The sequence below is a fragment of the Carettochelys insculpta genome, chromosome 1 (genome assembly GCF_033958435.1).
Source record: "Carettochelys insculpta isolate YL-2023 chromosome 1, ASM3395843v1, whole genome shotgun sequence".
Taxonomy (NCBI): Eukaryota; Metazoa; Chordata; order Testudines; family Carettochelyidae; genus Carettochelys; species Carettochelys insculpta.
Window position 1 is genome coordinate 7,599,951 of NC_134137.1, and position 17,864 is coordinate 7,617,814.

At 46.6% G+C, this 17,864-nt stretch overlaps 3 protein-coding genes across 6 annotated transcripts in view; all 3 read right to left on the reverse strand.

Annotated features, from left to right (window-relative positions):
- LOC142022905 (olfactory receptor 52N4-like) overlaps positions 1-17,864 on the reverse strand; it is a 52,325-nt gene that overhangs the window by 29,303 nt on the left and 5,158 nt on the right. The window lies entirely within an intron of this gene.
- On the reverse strand, positions 11,789-13,615 carry LOC142002707 (olfactory receptor 52K1-like). Its single transcript, XM_074979031.1, has 2 exons — positions 13,567-13,615; positions 11,789-12,771 (listed from the first exon to the last, which is right to left on the reverse strand). The coding sequence occupies exons 1-2, from the start codon at positions 13,613-13,615 to the stop codon at positions 11,789-11,791; spliced, it is 1,032 nt and encodes a 343-aa protein (XP_074835132.1).
- On the reverse strand, positions 16,638-17,702 carry LOC142002711 (olfactory receptor 52H1-like). The gene has a single exon (XM_074979045.1). It carries the CDS (start codon positions 17,664-17,666, stop codon positions 16,728-16,730), a length of 939 nt encoding a protein of 312 aa, XP_074835146.1. The 5' UTR covers positions 17,667-17,702; the 3' UTR covers positions 16,638-16,727.

Sequence of the window (17,864 nt, forward strand, 5' to 3'; positions counted from 1 at the left end):
ATGGGTTCCTTTTCTAAAGGACTCTGCATACTTTGAAATCCCCCTTATTCCTATAACCAAATAGCAATACAGGGATTTTGAAAGGTGTGGGGTCCTTTTGAAGACAACCCCATGTAGACAAGCCACGTGCAATGAAAAGTGGCACTTTCAAAGTGCCACATCTGCCATTATGCTAACAAGGGACTGAATACTCATTGCGGTGCCTCATGAACATATCTTGAAATGTATCATTATCGTCCCCCTTTCGACAGGGGGGTGCTAGTGTAGACATAGCCTTAATGATAAAGAAAGAAATACTAGTTTAATTTTTTAAAGCAGAACATATCTCTTTTATAACCCACAGTCATCATATTCACAGTTACAATAAATGTAAACCACAAGAAAAACAACAAACAAAAGGAAAATGTGAACAAGTCAGTCTGCACAAAACACAGTAAGAAACAGATCTCAAAAGATTAGGTGGAGTTCACTTAAGTCTCTCCTCAGCCACACCTACACTGGCACGCAGAGCATCTACACACAAAGAAAGCTGTTTCGAAAGGAGATTGAAAGAACACAGTGCTGCTTTTGAAAGAGCTCTTCCAGTCCTGTCTTAGGAAGAGCGCCCTGTTTAGAAAGATTCTTTCAAGAGAAAATGCGTGTCACCATTCCATGGGCCGTTCTTTCGAAAGCGGAGACCTCCATGGTGCCAGCCAGCTCGGCATGGGGGGAATCTATGCTCTGTGCCTGGACATGTTTAAAGTCACACTGACCCAGAAACCCCATGACAGGAAGCTAAGAGCATACTGGCAGCAAAGGCATCTGCCAAAACCTGCGGACGCTCATGGCCACCCTCCAACACTGATAGACAGGCATGGCCAGGAGCCAGCCCCCCACCACTCCCCAGGAGCATCAGGCCCCTCATCAGAGCCTTCACAGGGCAGGCAGGAGAACAGCCAGCCTCTTAAAATACAGGGTCGCTCCAGGATGGAGCCATAGCTGCAGGACCTCCTGGGAAAGTGGAAGGAAGAGCAGGGCCTGTGAGAAATGGGCAAGTGCCACAACGCAGCCTCCTTTGCCCACTGGACTGGCCACCTGGGGACACCCTGACTGTACCCCAGACCAGGTGAGAAACAAGGCCAAGGAGCTCCAGCAGGGCTAAGCCTGGGCTCAGGATTCTTCCAGCCAGTCTGGGGAAATTCCCATGACATGCCCCTACTACCAGGATCCTCCTGGGGCCTGGGACAGCTCACCACCACCTGCCATCCTCAACACCATGGTGAACAAGCCACACCAAGAGGCCAAGAGGAGCTGGGACCTGAGGGCCACCCCACGCAGCTGGAGCCAGAACTGTCCACCGAATGGTCAAGTGAGGAGGTGGACCTCATTACTGAACTCCCCTCATGGTCATCCAGCCAAGCAACAGCCATCCTGGTGCCACCAAACCTTGGCAAGGGACCCTCTGGAAAGAACTTGAAGGGGCAGACACCCCAGCTTGCAGACCTTGTTTTTATTGCTGCATATGTCTTCATATGTAAAGTAACATAAAGACAATAGCTCTATTCCACGTCATTTATTTGATAATAAGATGGTAGGAAATCAGCAATTTTCAGTAGGTGTCTTCTGAGATTTTTTCATGTTTTTGTATGTAAGTCGTTTTTAAGTGAGGTGTAATGTGGAGGGATGCAAAACAAATCTGACCCCGAAAAGGGTACAGTGATCTGGAAAGGCTGATTGGCACTTGTTTCAAGACCTCAGATTACCTTAGAACCATGTTTCTTAACTAGTGGTACATTTACCCTTAGGCGTACAAGAGACAAGTCAGGGGGTACTATATAAAAAATGTTGAGAAACACTGTCTCAGGCAGGGGCATAACATGGACTATCCTGTAGCAGATTGTCTTTGACACCTCCCCTCATCCAAACCAGCCCTGGTACTGTGAGCAATCCTGATACAGCCTTGTGGCAACATTACCAATTGCTGACATAGAAAAGCAGCCTCAGGAAGGTGTGTCATGTTTCCTAATGGGATGCAACAAGGTAAAGTTTTGTGTCCTTTTGAAGACAACTTACTCATGCTGGTTCCTTTCAGCCTCTGCTTCTTCTGTCTTACCCACAGGCCCTGTCTCTCTCTCCTTCCCTGCACAGGCTGAGCTGCTGCTGGGCTTCCCTTCACTCCCAGAAAGGAAGTTCAGGCTGATCTCCTCCTTTCGTAGCCACTTTATTAACCTAACCATTTCTTGTCCATTCATGTTCTAGTAGCTAGTCTGTCATGTCCAACGATGATGTTTTGAGCTTCAACAGGCTCAGTTCCTTGGGGACTCCCATGTGGCTGAGAAGTCCAAGCTTTGAGCAGCATGGGCGTTCACAATGGTGGCAAGGGAAATGTCCTGGCTCTGTTGGTGCGGCTGCTGCTGTTGCTTTCTTCCTCTGACAAGCATCAATGAGGCGTACGCATTGCTGCTCTTCAAAGTAGTCATATGCGTGTTGTACGAGAGCACACCAGCCTGTTTGGTCATTTGCATGCTGCTCTAGCTGATCTGGTTTTAAACCAGCATGAACAATGTTGGCCTTCACGAAGTCTTTATATCTCTTGCAAGGCCTACCTTGATTCCTTTTGCCCTGGGAGAGTTCACCGGAGAGGAGTTGCTTAGGGATTCTCGACTCCTCCATTCATATGATGTGCCCTGTTCAGAGAAGCTGGGCTTTCAGAATCATGGCTTCGATGCTCATGGTTCCTGCTCTGTCCAGGACATCCAGATTCTTAACTCTGTCCTGCCATCAAATGTCCAGTGTTGAGCTCAGGCTGAGTGTGTGGAAGCGCTCCAGCAGTTTTATATGTTTTCTATACAACGTCCAGGTTTCACAGCCATACAGGAGACTGGTCAGGACTACAGCCTTGTACACTCTCAGTTTAGTGGACTCTCAGATATTGAGCTGATTCAACATTCGTGCTCTCAGACATCCGAGAGTCTGGCTGGCCTGGCAGATTCTGGCATTGATTTCTTTGTCAAGGGACCTATCACTGGCTATCATATTGACAAGGTACTTGAACTCCTCTACTGTTTTTAACTCTGTTCCTTCAATAAAGATTGAAGCAAGGCGAACAGCAGATCCTGGAACAGGTTGAAACAGTACCTCGAACTTTCCTAGGCTGATGATCAAACCACAGATGTGAGTGTCATCAGAAAACTTGTTGACAATGAGCTGGAGATCAGATTCCTTGTGTGCCATAAGTGCACAGTCGACAGCAAAAAGTATTTCAAGGATGAGCCTCTCAAGCATGTTGGTTTTAGCATTCACATGACAAAGGTCAAAAAGTGACACATCAAGTCTGTATTTTATGCAGACTCCATGGTCCAGGTCCCTAACTGCATGGCTGAGAATGCACATGAAAAAGAGGTTGAATAACACCCTTGCTTCACATCATCGGATATCTCAAATGGATCTCAGGACTCGCCATTTGAAAGAACAAAGCCAGTCATGTCATAGTGGAACAGGCATATGAGGTTAAAGAATCTTCTTGCGCAGCCAAGTTTTGACAGGATAATCTTCAGGGATTCTCTGTTGACGGTGGCAAACGCCTTGGTCAGGTCTATAAAGACAGAGTACAGATCCGAGTTCAGCACTATGCACTTTTCCTGGACCTGACCAACAGCAAAGATCATGTCAACGGTGCTGCTGTCTGGGTGAAAATCACACTGTGCCTCTGGTAGGTTGTCCTCTGAGATGCTGGTGATCAGACAGTTGAGGATGACTCCAGCCAAGATCTTCCCAGCAGTACAGAGAAGGGAGATGGCCTGGTAATTTCCACAGTCAGCTTTGTTGCCCTTATTCTTGAAGAGCGAGATGACTGTGGCATCCTTAAAGTCTTTGGGCATGTCTTCTTCTTCCCAGATGCTGATCAGGATCTTGTGAAAGGCTCCAAGTGACACTGGTCCTGCTGCTTTGAAACTTTTAGCAGGGATACCGTCCATCCCAGGGGCTTTGCCAGAGCTGGTCTGCCTGATTGTCTTTTTGACCTCATCCATTGCAGGGGGAAAATCAAGACTGTCTTGTGTTTTTCTGAGGGATCCGGTTTAGGGCCACAGGGTCAACAATGGAGGGTCTGTTGAGAAGGTTGTTGAAGTGCTCTCTCCACCTATTGTTGATGCTGTTCTTCTGCCTCAGAAGGGTCATGCCATCTGCAGACAGGAAAGGTGTAGTACTTGTCTTTGAAGGTCCATATATAGCTTTCATAGCACTGAAGAACATCTTGGAGTTCTTGGTGTCAGTGTAGTATTGGACTTCATCAGTTTTACTATCCCACCACTCATCTTGCATTTTGTGAAATGACGTTTGTGCCTGGCTCTGAAGGTGTTTGAAATAATCAAGTTTGGAGATTGAGGACTGATCGTTTTGCCATAGCAGAAATGCATTCCTTTTTTTCCCTAAGATCTTCATGATGGGCTCATCATTTTCATCAAACCAATCTTGGTGTACTCTCTTTTTCAATCCGAGTGTTGACTTGGCTGACTCCGTCGCCAGGGTTTTGAACTTGTCCCACTTTTGTGTTGAGTCTCCAGTTAGAGGTCCATGGGATGTCAGCACTTCATCAAGGCAGGCTGTCTGTTTCTCATGATGACCAGTATATTGCAGCTTCCCGAAGTTGAAGGAGGGTCTGACAAGCTTGAGCTTCTTGTGGTGCAGTGGTGTGATGTGCAGCACAAGGACTGATCTGATGAGTTGATGATCAGTCCAGCACTCAGCTTCCCGCATGGCCCTGGTGGTCTTAACATCTCGAATGTCCCACCTGCGACTGATGACATAGTCAATCAGGTGCCACTATTTTGAGCTCGGGTGCATCCATGTGGTCTTGTATTCATCGGCTTGCTTGAAGAGATTGTTGGTGATTGCCAGGTTGTTTTCTGCACACAGCTCAGCAGAAGGCGACCATTGGCATTCATGTTACCAACACCATGATGCCCCAGCACCCCTTTTCAGGTCCTACAGTCCTCCCTGACCCTGATGTTGAAGTCACCCAACAGGAGTAGCCTGTCACTAGGAGGAGTTGCTTTCACAAGATGGTCAAGATCCTCATAGAAACTTTCTTTTGCTTCATCACTGCTAGTTAGTGTGGGTGCATAAGCGTGGATGACTGTAACATGGTGAGAGTTGTTGAGGGGGAAGCTGAGCTTGATCAAACACTCACTGATGCAGGTTTGTAGGTCAGGAAGCTGGTGCAGAAATGATGTCTTGATAGCGAGTCCCACTCCGTAGATTCTTCCTTCATCTTCTGGCCTGCCTTTCGGGAAGAAGGTGTAACATCCTTCTGGTTTGCAGATGGATCCTTCCTCTGCCAGTTTGGTCTTGCTCAGGGCAGCTATGTCAATGTTATAACATGCCAGTTCTCTTGCTAGGAGGTCTGGTCTTCTCTCAGGCCTTATAGCATTCTCCCAGTCCAAGAGAGTGTGAACATTCCATGCTGCAAATATCATCTTTCTTTTCATTGTTTTTTGACAGCTGTGAAGGTAAAACTACCAGCTGTGGCGTGATGGCCATTTTAGTTGAGACGAGCAATTTTTGGGACACATTTTCTAGTCTCCTCCTTCATTTGAGGTTGAGCATACCTGTTCCTAAAAAGGCTTGCTCAGTCGCCTGGGATGCTGCCAAACTCCTCTGTCATCCCGGGGTTAGAGTTGAGCGACCAAAGTCCACAGGCCACCTACATGCAGGTTTGGAGCTAAGACTCCCAGTGGTCACCACCACCTGTAGCTTCGCCCCTCTGCCATTGTGGCAGGACTTTGAGGTAGACCGAAGTGATGAGCTTGTGCAAAGAACATGTGCAGGGGAATGATTAAGGTGGAAAAGCTGTTGCACAGGGACAGTTCCACTCCCTCGACCTCAGAAGCCTGGTTCCACTGGTACAAAAAGTCATCACAGCTGGGACTTCCTAGTCTGCAGTGGATGGCCATGCCATCTTTGGTGCCTTGTCATGCCCTTTGCTTTCCACAGAGTGTTGCAGAACCACCTTCCTGGTTGTTGGATCTTGCTGTTGATCTCATCTGCCAATTCCACTGTGGCTGACTTTGCATGCTGGGATAGGCAATTCCCTATCTCACCTCAGGTTTCAGACCTGCCGGCTACCCTCACCTGATTTAGCCCACCTGCTGAAGCGGTTTATTGGGGTGTGGCCCCTGCATGTTACAGCTTCTTGGAGCCACAGGTGAGAGCTGGGTGCCAGGTGAGGACCAAAGGCGCATGAATTGCCCCCAAAGAGACACAGGTCCCTACACCAGAGGTGCTACCCCTCCCTGGACACCCCTGCAACCTTTAACCCCCTCCCCACAGCCATCGACCACCTCCAGGTCCCATCCCTCAGCACACATGGCTCATCTCAGGACCTTGGGGACTGTAGGGACTACTTGGCTTTGTGCCCAACTTTACTATACGTGGCTCAGTGGCACCCCCCAGCGGCTAGCAGGGCCACTATTCCAGGAGGTTGCTCTGCTCCTGCTGCTTGATCCCGAGGTCATAGGTTCAACTCCCACTGACCCACCCTGGGGCCTTGTTCCACTGGGCTGGGCTTCAGTGAGGTTTGGGCACGTTGCTATGGTGGAGGTGTTTCAGCTGCAGCTCCCCATTATGGGCAGCTGTTACCTCAGGTTTGCTAGAGTTGGTTTCCCCCAGCACCCAGGCCAGAGGGTTGGTTAAGGGGAAGGTGCCAGACCCTCCTTCAGCCTGTCCAGCCTCCCTGTTGGCAAAGGTTAGTCGATGCTTATGAACAAGTCCCCAGGGCTGAGAGCCAACAAACTCACTGCAGAGGGAGTCTTGGCCTTCCCAGCCAGGATTGGGGTGCGTGTGTAAGATTTGGGTGGAAAGTGCTGAAGGGAGCGAAAGCCCTTGGAGGAGTCTCATGTGGGGACTGGCTGGGTCTGGCAACACCAGCCTCTAGTGCAGGGCTTATCAGGCCACTGCCCAGAGGCAGCTCTGTGCCTTATCCAGCTCACAGCCACACAAGGAAACTCCTACGTGGCTGGCTTGGAGGGTGTCAGATAGGCCACAGCTGGGTGCCAACTGTCAGTAATGGTACATTTTATTCCTACCTCAGCCCAACTCTATTTTCTTTCCCTTTTCTCTATTTAGCAGTAATGCGAAAGACCTGCAGAGTTGACCCACCATAAGAAGAGGCTTTAACAGGGCTTTCCATTTGAGGGAGGTGTTAGGCTTTGGGATGGATGTGTATGAACATCTCTCCAAATTAGTAAACTGATATCCTGTATCTGATGTTTCTGTCTCACAGTATTCTCTTGCTGCAGACCTATTCTATTTCTGTCACAACACCCACCTCATGCGCATTCAGAAAGGTGCCTTACTTTAAATCCACCAGTCAAACATGTGCACCCCTCAAATCCTAGGGTACAGATGCCTATTTGGTTTTGGGGAGTGCTCTTCAAGGGGTTTCTAGAGATTCACTAATATTTACTTTATCACTATCTCACCTCTCCTTTCTCACCATCTGCAGAGCAGAGCTGGTGGTTCTCAACTCCTAAGATTTTAAATGAACACTGACACAGACACACACCATAAATGTAATCAGGTATACAGGTCACATTCATGTAATCAAAGTAATCCAGCGTGTATGCAAATAATAACTTACATGTTTAATCCCATGGTACTGTTATTGCACTGCTAAATACTGCATGTGTGACCACTGAAAATCCTGTGGGCTACCTCGTCTCCAAGAGCTCATGCAGCTGTGGAGTGATATTGGTGGGAGTTTGAGGTGGGATTCTCCAGTGAGATTGGTGAGTCCTTACCCAAGTTAGTAAATCTATCCAAATATCTTTACACCTAGGTCAACACTTTTCCATGGTGCAGCAGACACTGAGTGTAACCTGGTCTGAGAAGACATTTTATGACCTGTTGCTGTGGGGTCTGGAACCTGGTTTTGGTCTCAGGTGAAGGGTATTACTGTCTGGCAGCAGCAGGAGTTATCAGGGTGAGAAACCTGCAGGGACCAATAGCTAGCCGCAGGGGGTGTGAGGCAAGGAGTAGGCTATACATTGGCACTTGCAGAGAGCTGAGGGCTGTTGAGACAAGCAGCATCAACACAGGGACCGTGGAGATGTATTGGGGCCTGTGGGTGAAAGGAGCCCCATGGATACAAATGGGGGGGGGCGGACAAAATTTTCTTGATGATTTTTCATCCAAGGCCAGAGCTGAGACCTTTCCTGGCTCTGAGTGCATTGAGACATGGGTTAGGGTCTTTTTGTACCGCTAAGCTACAGAACTACATCCTGTCTCAACGTCTGCACTCAGTTTTGTTTCCAGTTGTTGTTGCTCATTGTTAATTATGGAACTTCAGGCAACTCACTGGTGGAAAACCCTTGATCTTTTTACCTCGGTTGGTTCCATCTCCCAGCACACATTGACTCCTTGCCAATACTCTCCTTTCCCATCCCAGGCTGCTTGGATTCCAACAGCAGGCTGGTGTCTTTTCCATGACCCAAAGTCATCCCTGGTTCCTAAAATGCTTCCCAAAGCACTTCTTCTTCAAGGGATGAGATGCCTTCCATTACACCTGGTCTCTTGGCTAAGGCAGAATCGGCGACTGTCTCACCAGGGAGAAATGTCACCGTTAGAAGATGCTAAGGAAGAGTACACACATGTACACAGAGTGCTCCGCAGGACTAACTCCCAAGCTGAGAAGTGTGTCCATTACGTGAGAGCAGGGAATCTTGAGATGTGTGGTTCCCAGATAAATACTGCTGTCACATGGAGGATCCACTGCGAGCTGATTCCCTAGAGCTTTTCCTCTGCAGTGGGTGAGGAGCCTTCCGTCACATCTGCTCCCTTAGCTAGGGAGAGATCAGTGACTGTATCCCACTGGTGGCTTCGAGATGGATGTTTAGGAACATTTATCCAAACACGTATAGATCTATCCTATGATGTCCTTTATTCGGTGTTTCGGTCTCGCTTTTCTAGCCACATGCAGTGGCAAATTCCCATGCAGGTGTCTGTGCTGCTGCTCTTCTTACACCTTCACACATTGGGTGGTACTTCAAGAACAGCTACACAGGAATCACTCACATTCTGGAAAAAGACATAATGATGCTGGGTTATTCTTAAGGGCTAATGGCCTGGACCTCTGTTACTTCTTTTCTTTAAAAAAACAAAACAAAAATCAGTCATGTAGCACTTTAAAGACTAACAAAATAATTTATTAGTGATGAGCTTTTGTGGGGCAGACCCACTTCTACAGATCTAGTAGTAGGCAGTCTTCAGTCTGCATAGACTATGGATCGCGCCCTTTAAATTTTCAATTGAGGACTTCATTTACAGCCTCTATTGTGACAATGAAGACCCACACAAGAGTGACAGTCCTTGCTGCATCTCTTGCAGATGTAGTGGGTGTCTGGAAAGTGCTTAGTGTGCTTTCTGTGCGCTCGCTTCTCCTCTGCTAGCTGTCTGATCCTCATCTCGCCCTTCTGAAGGCCCTTGTGTAACCCCTGCCTCCATCTGCTGCGGTCGTCTGCTAGTTCTTCCCAGTTGTCCAGCTCGATGTCTACCTCTCTGAGGTCTCTCTTGCAGACATCTTTGTAGAGCAACTGGGGGTGTCCGGGAGGTCTTTTGCCAGAGGCTAGCTCACCATACAGGATGTCTTTTGGAATCCTTCCATCTTTCATCCTGTAGACGTGGCCAAGCCAGCAGAGTCAACGCTGCCTGAGGAGGGTGTGCATGGTTGGGATTCCAGCTTGCTCGAGGATGGCGGTGTTGGTCACTCTGTCCTTCCATGATATTCCAATGATGTGCCTGAGGCAGCGCAAGTGGAAGACGTTCAGCCTCTTTTCCTGGCGGGCATAAAGGGTCCAAGTCTCGCTGCCATAAAGGAGGGTGCTGAGGATGCAGGCTCTGTAGACGTGCATTTTGGTGTGAGTGTACAGCTTGTTGTTATTCCACACTCTATTGCTGAGTCTGGACAGAGTTGTGGCTGCTTTTCCTATCCTCCTATTTAGCTCAGTGTCCAATGACAGGGTGTCAGTGACGGTGGACCCGAGGTAAATGAACTCGTGGACGACCTGTAATGTATAGTTTTCAGTGCTGATTGATGGGGATTCAGCAACATCCTGACCGAGTACGTTTGTCTTCTTTAGGCTGATGGTAAGCCCAAAGTCCTTGCACGCTTTGGAGAACTGATCCAGCAGTTTTTGAAGCTGGTCTTCTGTGTGAGACACTGCAGGAGCATCATCTGCGAACAGCATGTCTTTGATTAGGACTTCTTGCACCTTAGACTTAGCTTTCAGCCTTGCAAGGTTAAACAGTTTCCCGTCAGATCTTGTGTGCAGCAAGATGCCCTCTGTTGAAGATCCAAAGTCATGCTTCAGGAGGAATGCGAAGAAGATCCCAAACAATGTCGGAGCAAGCACGCATCCTTGTTTGATGCCGCTCTGATTCTGAAAGCATCCGAAAATGCGCCTTCATATTGGATGTTTCCTCTCATGTCTTTGTGGAACGACTGGATCATCTTGAGTAACCATGGAGGACAGCCTATCTTGTGGAGTAGTTTAAACAGACCATCCCTGCTGACCATGTTAAAGGCCTTGTTCAGGTCGATGAAGGCTATGTAGAGTGGCTTTCTCTGCGCCCTGCACTTCTCCTGCAGCTGCCTTAGAGAGAAGACCATGTCAACAGTAGACCTGTCTGCGCGGAATCCGCACTGCGATTCGGGGTACACCCTCTCAGCAATCTTCTGGAGCCTGCCAAGGATGACGCAAGTGAACAGTTTACCAGTGACGCTTAGGAGGGAGATTCCATGGTAGTTGTTGCAGTCACTTCTGTCTCCTTTGTTCTTATACAATGTTACAATGTTAGCGTCGCGCATATCCTGTGGAACCTCACCCTCTCTCCAGCACAGGCACAGTAGCTCATGTAGGGGTTCCAGGAGTGTGTCCGCAGCACATTTGATTACCTCTGCTGCAGTGCTGTCGATGGCTCTCGTCAGTTCATCCACAGTCGGTTCTTGATCCAGTTCGTCCATTACTGTTAGGAGCTCGATGACATCAAGGGCTGCGTCAACCACAACGTTCTCGCGTGAGTACAGCTTGGAGTAGTGCTCAACCCAGCGCTCCATCTGTTTGGCTTTGTCAGCGATGACTTCACCAGATTCGGATTTCAGAGGTGCTATCTTGTTCTGGGTGGGTCCTAATGTCTTCCTCATACCCTCGTACATTCCTTTGAGATTACCAAAGTAGGCACAGGTCTGGATGCTGCTGCATAGCTGGAGCCAGTGGTTGTTGGCACAGTGCCCGGATGTCTGCTGTACTGTTCTTCTGGCCTCTCTAAGTGCTTGCTAGGTACTCTGGCTCTGTGAGCGTTTGTACTCAAAGGATGTGGGTAAAATTTACATGATCCGGGTCTATCTCAGGAAGCTCAGTGACAGTGAAAAAATATTTGGGGGTCCTAAGAGGATAATTATCTATTGAGGGGCTCTAAATTAACCAAAAAGGAAAGCTGACTTGCTTCAGAAGGCTCCAGTACATCCTGATAACCTTAGAGCCATTAAAGGTCAAATGACAGGGTTTGTGACGATGGGGGCTGATGGGTAAACATGAAAAAAGTCAGGTGATAGTGAGAGAGAGGGCCCTCAGTAACAGAGAGATCAATGCTTAGCGATGGAGAGATAAGATTTTACGTCGGCGAAGCTTCTCCGACACTGAACTTAGACATTTCTGAGTTCAGTGAAGCACAGACAAATCACCCTGGAATAAAGAGAAGCTATAACTTCCTCCTCTCATCATGAATGTTAAAAATCGGTGGTCCCAAGCAATCACCATTTGCAGGTGTATTTACCCATTTTCTCACGAAGCTCTGTGGTTTTAACCCCATAAATGATAGGGTTGAGCATGGGAGGGACAAGGAGATAGAGGTCAGTCAAGATGATGTTAATTTGGGGTTCGATGTGCTTATTGAACCAATTTGTCAGGTTGTTAACAAGGCTGGGGGTATAATACATCAACATCACACATAAGTGGGCTGTGCAAGTATTAAGAGTTTTTTGGTGAGCTTCCTTGGAGGAGATCCTCAGCACAGCCCTGATGATGTGGCCATAGGACAGGGCAATGAGTGTTAAATCTACCCCATTAACGATAAAAAACAACACTAAGCCATATGTCTTGATGGCTGAGATATCTCCACATGACATCTTCACCACTGATATGTGCTCACATTGTATGTGAGGGATAAAGCGGTTGGAACAGAATGGCTGCCTGCTCAGGAGCAGAGGGAGGGGCAGAATAAAAAGTACAGCTCTTGTCAAACCTACAAGTACTAACTTAGCTATTTCTGCCTTGGTGAGGATGGTGCTGTATCTCAGGGGGTCGCTTATGGCAACATAGCGATCAAAGGCCATTGTCACAAGGACCGCTGAGTGCATGAGAGAAACGGCATGAAGGAAGAACATCTGGGTGAGGCAGCCACTCACAGTAATATCTTTCAAATTGAACCAAAATATACACAGTGCTTTTGGCACAACGAAGGTAGGCGTTGCAATGTCTGTGAGCGCCAGCATGCAGAGCAGCAGGTACATCGGCTTGTGCAGGATCTGCTCCTTGCCCACTGTGAATAGAACCATGAAATTTCCCAATAGGCCAATAATGTAGAACATTGAGAAAGGGATGGAAATCCAGACCTGGGCAGCTTCCAGGCCAGGGATGCCCATTAGGGTGAATATTGAAGGGTCACAATGACTGAGGTTGAAAGCCACCATGAGGTGTTTGATGTGATGATGTGGTTCAGAAGTTTTCAAGGTTCCTGTGAAGGGGGAAAAACATATTCAGGAACATTACATGATCCACAAACTATAAATACGGTACTGATATAAAGAATCTAGAAAGAGGGTCATGTGGTAACACTTTCAGATGATACCACTTTTTTGAGTTTTAGTTTAGTCCAGAGAATTCCTCCGAGGGAACTAAGCAAGCAAGGTGAATGGGCAGAAGAATGAAAGATCAACTTAAGTGTCAATAAATGCACTGTTTACGGCCATTGAAAGTAAAAGTTTTAACTACCCAAACACCAAACAACACCCTAATTTAACCTCATGAACTCAGGACAGGGACCCAGATATCATGGTACCCAGGTCTATGAAACCTTACTCAGATTGCATGCATGGGCAGAAACTCTGAGACATAAGTTACAGATTTGAACTTGAAAATGTAACCAGGGACATTTGTCAACAGCTCTGTCTGAACATCAATAAATACAAATGAATAATATATGGAGATACACATCTCAGAACTGGAAGGAACCTTGGGAGCTCATTGAGTCCAGTTGCCTGCCCTCTTTGCAGGACCTTCCCTCATGGGCTATTTTTTTTAAACCTATTTGGTCTAGACCCCTAAACGGCCCCTCAAAGGTTGAATTCACAACCCTGAGTTTAGCAGGCTAATGCTCAAACCACTGAGCATTCCTAAATGACACAAAAAGAAATAAGAATGATTTGAACACATATATCTCTTCACTTTGGAAAAGCTGTTCATAACGAAGTAAATGACCTCAAAACATTGTGTCTCCCAGGGTCCCAGTGTTTCAGACAGCTGCTAGTGCCTCTTTCATGAGAAGCTGTGTTTCCCTGGGCCCTCCCAAAGGTTTCCATTCTTATTATCTAATGGATATGTTTTCCATTTTCCACGCTGTTTCTTCTTAGGAGCCCCTGAAGCTGCAGGTGTTTTGTATGAGTGTGAAAAAGCAGCAACACAGATCCCCGGGTATTCACCACTTGTTTGTGAAGTTCTGGGGAGTCAAGGCCCTTTGAAGTAGTGCGGGCACTACAAAGTTCCCAGGGCTACATGGCATGCCAGCACTTCAAAGTCTGGCACTTCTGAGTGGCCGCGGGGGAGAATTAGCCGGAAGAAGCGCTGCATATTTACCACAGTACTTCATTATTAATCTCCCATCACCCTCATTACAATGACCTCTTCGAAGTTGGGGGCAAGTGTAGACAAGCCCCTCTACAGCCTATGCCAGGAGTCAGCTGGCCCTTAGCTCAAGCTCAAGCTGTAGAGGTACCTGCATCCAAGCTCCAGAGATCCCAGGAGCAAGTCTGGTCTTGCGGGGCATGACGCTCCACAGGACAGAAGGGGTCAGAGACAATTTGCTACCATATGGTCCACTTCACACTACCATCTGAGACACCTCCTGTCTCCAAGGGCCCCCATCACCCCTCTTTGCTCTGAGCAGTAAGCAGGTTTTCACCCACTTTCAGGACTCCGTACTGCTATGATCTGAAAGAGTACATGTCCCGCTGTCCCCCTCCATCACCACAAACAAAGACTGTGCGTTAGTGCTAACACTGCCCACAAGCCAGAAGCACGACACGATTCTTCATATATTCTTGTGCTTTCCAGAAAGGGAGAAACAAGGGCATAGGGAGATCACACCCTTCTCCGCCTGCATAAAATACAATACAATAAAATGCAATAAAATAAGTGATACCTTCATTGCATCAGTTCTTCAGTGCAAATGAGCTCCCCTGCCCTGAGACGCCATGGGATGACGTTGGTTGATCTCAAAGGAGGATCGTGGCTAGTGTAAGTCGTAACATTTCTTTAAGTCCCTACATGTGAACTGAGGGTGAAATCCTGTCTGTGTTTGGAGTTTTGCCATTAAGAACAGAATGGCCATTACTACCATGGAGGTAGGTCAGCATCTAGCCCAGCGTCCTGTCTGCTGACAGTGGCCAGAGGGGGTGGACCAAAGACAATAATCAAATAACTTGTCTCCTGCCATCCATCTCCAGCCTCTGATGAACAGAAGCCAGAGACACCATTTCTTTCCCTGGCTAATAGCCTTTCATGGACCTAACCTCCATTAATTCATCTAGCTCTTCTTTGAACTCTCTTATAATCCTAGACTTCATGGCCTCCTCTGGTAAGGAGTTCCACAGGTTGACTCTGCTCTGTGTGAAAAAAGAACTTTCTTATATTAGTTTTAAACCTGCTACCCATTAATTTGTTTTGTTGTCCTCTAGTTCTTATATTATGGGAACAAGAACATAACTTTTCTTTATTCAACCTTTCCACACCATTCATGATTTCATATACCTCTATCATATCCTGCCTCAGCCTCCTCTTTTCTAAACTAAAAAAGTCCCAGTCTCTTTAACCTCTCCTCATATGGGACCCATTCCAATACTGTAATCATTTTAGTTGAACTTTTCTGAACATTTTCAAATGCCAAAATATCTTTTTTGAGGTAAGAAGACCTCATCTGTACACAGTACTCAAGATGCGGGCATACCATAAAGGGGCAGTAAAATATTTTGTCTTATTTTCTATCCCTTCCCTAATAATTCCTGACATCCTATTTGCTTTTATGACTGTTGCCTCATACTGTGTAGATGTTTTCAGAGAACTATCTTCAATAACCCCAAGATCTGTTTCCTGATTAGTTGTAGTTAAATTAGCTGCCATCATATTAAATGAATTCTTGGGGTGATTTTTTCCAATGTGCAATACTTTACACTTGTCCACGTGGGTCTAAATGGGATCAGATTCATGCATAATGTTTAAATTTTGGCTCCCGCCTTTGAAAAACCTGAGTTTAGGTTCTCCTAGGGAGAGCACCATTATCTTTGGATGTAGAATGAGTCTGAAGGAAACCTACGATCCTTGCAGTGTCTGTGACTGGGAACAAATGCACAGAGTTTGTTCCCAGGGAGGCCAGCCTCAATCAGCAGTGACCCCATGAAGGTAAAATGTGGGGGTGGAATCAAGGCCTTGTGTAGCCATTCTTGTTGTGAGCCCTTTGATAATAGATACACACATTTTGGACTACGAATGATTTTTTAAGATCAACAAAAACCCTGCAGGGTCATAAATAATGAAGAGGTGAGGTCACTCATTCAGAAAAAGCTGGATTGGTTGAAGATCTGGGTAGAAGTAGACAATGTTTATGTTACGAGAGCTGTGTAGAGATCTACATCTAGGCACAAAAGAGGTCAGTAAAGATAACATGATGGCAGTGCATCAGGTTAGTAGTTATTTTCAGGAAGTTCAATGATTTGGAAAAAAAATGTAATCCTGAAGCTGTAATTATCTAAACAGGGGCTGTAAAGTAGCCAGAGTGGAGTGATAACGTGCTTCAGAAGGCTCCAGTATATTCTGATAGGGTGCGTTTACACTAGCATTCCTCTTTCAAAAGAAGTATGCAAAATGAGGCAAATTGAAAATGCAAATGAGATATAAATTTGCACATTTAGCCCCTCATTTGCATATTCCAATTTCAAAAGAGCTTCCTTCAAAAGAAGAAAGCTAGTGTAGGCACTGATTTTTTGAAAGTAAACCCTATCTTTGAAAGAAACCTTCTTCCCATTAAACAAAGGGAAGAAGGATTCTTTCAAGGTGGGTTTACTTTCGAAAGAGCAGCGTCTACACTGGCTTTCTTCTTTCAAAAGAAGCTCTTTTGAAATTATAATATGCAAACGAGATGCCAAAATATGCAACATGGTACCTCATTTGCATTTTCAATTTACCTCATTTGAATATCTCTTTCAAAAGCGGGGGACAAGTGTAGATGTACCCACTGTGTTAGAGTGAAGGAAAGGCAAAGTCACAGGGTTAGTGAGGCTGGGGGTTAAAGGCTAATCATAAAAAAAAAAAATCAATGGTTCTGAATTGGGTCAAACTGAGACAGATCACCCCCAATTAAGGAGGAGCTATCTTTTCTCCCTCTGGTCGTAAGTGGTTAATGTCAGTGGCCTCAGACAATCACAATCTGCAGGTGTATTTACCCATTTTGTCACGAAGCTCTTTGGTTTTAACCCCGTAAATGATAGGGTTGAGCATGGGAGGAACAAGGAGGTAGAGGTCAGCCAAGATAACTTGAATTTGGGGTGCGATGCTCTGACCAAATCGATGTATCAGGTTGGAAAAGATGCTGGGGGTATAATACATCAGCATCACACATACGTGGGCTGTGCAGGTATTGAGGGTTTTTTGGTGAGCTTCCTTGGAGGAGATCTTGAGAACAGACCTGATGATGAGAACATAGGACAGGGCAATGAGTGTTAAATCTAACACAATGACTATGAAAAATAGCACCAAGCCATATGTCCTGTTGGCTGAGACATCACCACAAGACATCTTCACCACAGCTATGTGCTCACATTGTGTGTGGGGGATAAATCGGTTGGAACAGAATGGCTGCCTGCTCAGGAGCAGAGGGAGGGGCAGAATAAAAAGTACAGCTCTTGTCAAACCTACAAACGCTAACTTAGCTATTCGCCAATTGGTGAGGATGGTGCTGTATCTCAGCGGGTCACATATGGCAACATAGCGATCAAAGGCCATTGTCACAAGAACAGCTGAGTGCATGAGAGAGACCGCATGAAGGAAGAACATCTGGGTGAGGCAGCCACCCAGAGTAATGTCTTTCAAACTGAACCAAAATATACACAGCGCCTTCGGCACAACAAAGGTAGGCGTGGCCATGTCTGTGAGCGCCAGCATGCAGAGCAGCAGGTACATCGGCTTGTGCAGGGTCTGCTCCTTGCCCACTGTGAACAAAACTAGGAAATTTACCAACAAGCTGACAATGTAGAACACAGAGAAAGGGATGGAAATCCAGACATAGGCAGCCTCCAGGCCAGGAATGCCCATTAGGATGAATGGTGAAGGGTCAGAATGAGTGAGGTTGAAAGCCGCCATAATGTGTTGGATGTGTCGATTACGTTCGGAAGTGCTCAAGGTGCCTGTGGAGGGCGAGAAGCACATTGAGGGTGATTACAGGTGGCATAAACAATAAATATGTTATTTGTATCAACAATCTAGAAAGAGGGTGAGATGGCAACATTTGCAAATGTCACCAGTTTATCTGATTCATAGTAAAGTCCAGAGAAATCCTCA